Source organism: Vicia villosa, linkage group LG6 (assembly GCF_029867415.1).
Source record: "Vicia villosa cultivar HV-30 ecotype Madison, WI linkage group LG6, Vvil1.0, whole genome shotgun sequence".
Classification (NCBI taxonomy): Eukaryota; Viridiplantae; Streptophyta; class Magnoliopsida; order Fabales; family Fabaceae; genus Vicia; species Vicia villosa.
The window spans coordinates 160,671,902-160,675,716 of record NC_081185.1 but is presented as its reverse complement, the minus strand read 5'-3'; the positions used below and the strand labels follow the sequence as shown (position 1 = coordinate 160,675,716).

At 33.3% G+C, this 3,815-nt stretch overlaps 1 protein-coding gene across 1 annotated transcript; it reads left to right on the top strand.

The window, feature by feature from the left end:
• Positions 1 to 527: 527 nt before the first annotated feature.
• LOC131610867 (rho GTPase-activating protein 2-like) lies at positions 528 to 3,029 on the top strand. The gene is made up of 4 exons (XM_058882924.1): positions 528 to 1,015; positions 1,291 to 1,411; positions 1,519 to 1,869; positions 2,182 to 3,029. The coding sequence occupies exons 1-4, from the start codon at positions 711 to 713 to the stop codon at positions 2,668 to 2,670; spliced, it is 1,266 nt and encodes a 421-aa protein (XP_058738907.1). The 5' UTR covers positions 528 to 710; the 3' UTR covers positions 2,671 to 3,029.
• Positions 3,030 to 3,815: the final 786 nt, after the last annotated feature.

Below are 3,815 nucleotides of genomic sequence, written 5' to 3'. Positions count from 1 at the left end.
AACCAAATCAGATAAATTATAAATTGTAAGTCAAGTTAAATATTTTTAATAATTATAATTGATTAAATATGTAAAAATTAACATTATAAAAAAAATTGGTGACACTATATATAAATTAACAATATAAAATATGATTTAGGGTTCTTGGTGGCAAGTAAATTAACTACTTTTTAAAAATAAATATACAAAATTAATTATTACATTTTTAAATATTTTGTGAATTTTTTTTTAACTTGAATTAATATAGATAGAAGGTAGTAGCCGTAGCATTTAATTTAGTTTAATGAAAGAAGTTGAATTTAAAATACTTTACCATATTAAGCTGTAAACCAAAGTTATGATTAAGTTGATGTAATACTTAATTAAACAAAGAGCTTAATGTGGAGTAGCTGTAACAGGTAGAATTAATTATGATTGTACAAATATAATAATAATATCCATGAAGGGCAAAATAGTACAATAATAATGAAGTATCGATAAAGTTAACCAAAATTTGAAAACACAAGTGGCCGTTGAAGTTCACAAGAGAAATAAAACACAAGAGCCTTCAAAACCATCACACAAAAAACAAACAACCCCAAATCACACAAAAAAACAACCAACCTTAAATCACACAACGCAACAAAAACAAATTCCTCAAATTCAAAATCTGTCTCTATAGAGATAGTGTTTGTGTGGAGAAGAAGAAGTTGAAGAAGAGGATATTGAGAATGAGAGGACCAGTGGTGGTGAGTGGTGGATGCGGCAGTGGTGTGAAGGGGAGGAGAGGAGGGCGCGACGGCGGAGAAGAAGTGTCGCCGGCGGCGTTAATGTTGGCTGCTTTGAAGAAATCAATGGTGGCCTGTAGTGTGGAGAGTCCTGATGATGTGATTTCGACTGTTCATCATCCAATGGAGATTGGATGGCCTACAAACGTTAAACATGTTAGCCATGTTACGTTTGATAGGTTTAATGGTTTTTTAGGTCTTCCTCTTGAACTTGAGGTTCATGTTCCTGCTCCTGTTCCAAGTGCTAGGTACTTTTTATTCATATATTTGATTGATGATATATGATACTAATCTCGTGGACTCGGATCTCTTAATCGGAGTTTCGAGAGAATTTTATCGTCTATTGTGGTTTTCTTTTACTTAGATTACTAATTCAGGGTTTCTAATTCAGTTGTATAATATTTTAATTAGGGTTTGATTTAAATGCTAAAGTTTCATTATTGATAATTAACTTTTTTTTAAAAGCTATTAAGTAATGTTACTTTTTTTTTACTAATGTGTTAATTATGATGAATATTTGCAGTGTTAGTGTGTTTGGTGTCTCAGCAGAATCAATGCAATGTTCTTATGATTCAAAGGGAAACAGTGTCCCCACTATTCTGCTACTGATGCAGGAAAGATTATACTCACAGGGAGGATTGAAGGTAAGTACAGAATTTATGATATATTTTGTCCCTTTTTTTCAGATTATGTAACCAACTATAACTGTTTTTTTCTGTTTTAACTAATTGGTGATTTGATGAATTTTTAGGCTGAAGGAATATTCCGTATAAATCCGGAGAACGGTGAAGAGGAACATTTGAGGGAGCAATTGAATAGAGGCATTGTGCCGAATGACATTGATGTTCATTGTTTGGCTGGTTTGATAAAAGCATGGTTTAGGGAACTTCCTTCAGGAATTTTAGATGGACTTTCGCCTGAGGAAGTTCTTGAATGCAACACGGAAGAAGAATCTGTTGAGCTTGTGAAGGAGCTGAAACCGGTTGAATCAGCTTTGCTTAGTTGGGCTATTGATCTCATGGCTGATGTTGTAGTTGAAGCGGACTATAATAAAATGGATGCTAGAAATATTGCAATGGTTTTTGCGCCAAATATGACTCAGGTATGTTTACGCGCACACGCTCTTTTTTTTAGTATAAATTAGGCATCTGCAGCAAGCACTTGCAGAGACTAATACCTGAGTAGTGTATGTTAAGAGTTTCACGTCCGAAAGTATATGGCCTGAACATGTGTTTATAAGTGGGGGCAATCCTCACTTTACAGACCGGTTTCGTATTGTTGAGTTAGGCCTAATCGGGTCACCCATCTTACAAGCACATGTTCAGACCACATATTATCCGATGTGGATTGTGTGCAATCAGCCACATCACTGTTATTTTGAATTACATTTTTTAATTTTTGTTTCACGAAACAGATGTCGGATCCATTAACTGCTCTAATGCACGCGGTCCAAGTGATGAATTTACTTAAAACACTGATATTGAAGACACTTCGAGATCGCGAAGAGACATCAACAGAAGAATATTCATCCATGTCATCTCATTCATCAGATCATCAATCAGAAGTAGATGACTACGACAGTCAACAAGAAATGGATACTAATGGCGAATCCAAAAGAGCCAAATTAGATTATGATGATCATGCTGACTACAGCCACAACCTTGAAGAGGCAGCTGCATCTGTAGAGAGTCCAAAGAGTTGTTCTAACTATCACACGGAATCTGTTATATCAGTTACTGATACAAAAACTGAGGATTCTTGCTTGAGTTCCAGTTCTAGAAACGACTCGACAACTACTGAGGGATCGAATGATGATACAACAAGTAGTCCATCGATACAAAGTAAAGAAACCAATGATGTGGAGATGGTAAATAAATGCGGCGTTTCGGTTTCATCTAGTTAAGAATTTGAGTTTCTAGTTGTGAGAAATGTTTTAATTTTTTTAAGTGAGTTGTTTTAGATTTTTGTGTTTTACAAGCAAGGTTGCTTGTGTATATTTGATTAGTAGTACACGGATTAGGAAGTGTTTGGCTTGTTTTGGATTTTAAGTTGGTTATGTTCAGTTTAGTGCTGAATTTGACCTGGTTTTATGTATGTCCAAATACTAGACTATTTGGATATAGTAGTTGAGAATTTTATATAGGTTAGAAGTTGAAGTTGTTGATTAATTCTTAGGGACTAGAGAGATTGATTAAGCTTGAAAATGGTGCTAGTTATGTATGCAGTTCTTAATCAAAATTTTATGGATTCATTTATGTTTCAATTCCTGTTACTGCGTAGAGTTTCCTATCACGCAAATTTTCCTATAAATCCATACTTTTACCCACCGGTGTATGTTAGATTGTGGTCAGAAGATTCAAATTTCAATGTTTATTATACTTGTGAAATATAATAAAAATATTGTACCTGATACCGATACTTTACCTAAAATGAAGTACTTGTGCTTCACTGAATAAAACAATCTCAATTAACGTATATGAATTTTTTTAAGCTAAAAATATGAAAAATGATATTTAGACCCTCTAATTTCAATTTTTTTAAGCTAAAAATATGAAAAATGATATTTAGACCCTCTAATTTCAATCCAACAAACACCATATTCAATCCAATAAACACCATATGATCCAAATACACACCATGTGCAACTTCCCAACATATTGATAGTATACTTGAATAGGGTCACCCCATGAAAAAGTCTCTATTCCAAAGGAATCAACTACTAAAAAAATAAAGAAAACGTGTGAACCAATATTTTCAATTTCAATGGTAAAGACTCACTCACACACCATTTAATAGTGAAATTTGACTATTTCCTCACTCTTGGCAAATGGCAATGTTTACACTTAATACTATAATGCTAAGTGAGTTGAACAATAATTGATTTTTATATATTCTAAGATAACATGTTATAGTGCAACCATTTTTATTCACTAAAAGCATTGCTTATTCTCCAAATAAAAAAACTAAAAGCATAAGAATTTAATCAAGGTGGGAGGACTTTAGATCAATGTGGGCCCATACTAAACCCAATTACTTTCCACCCATTAA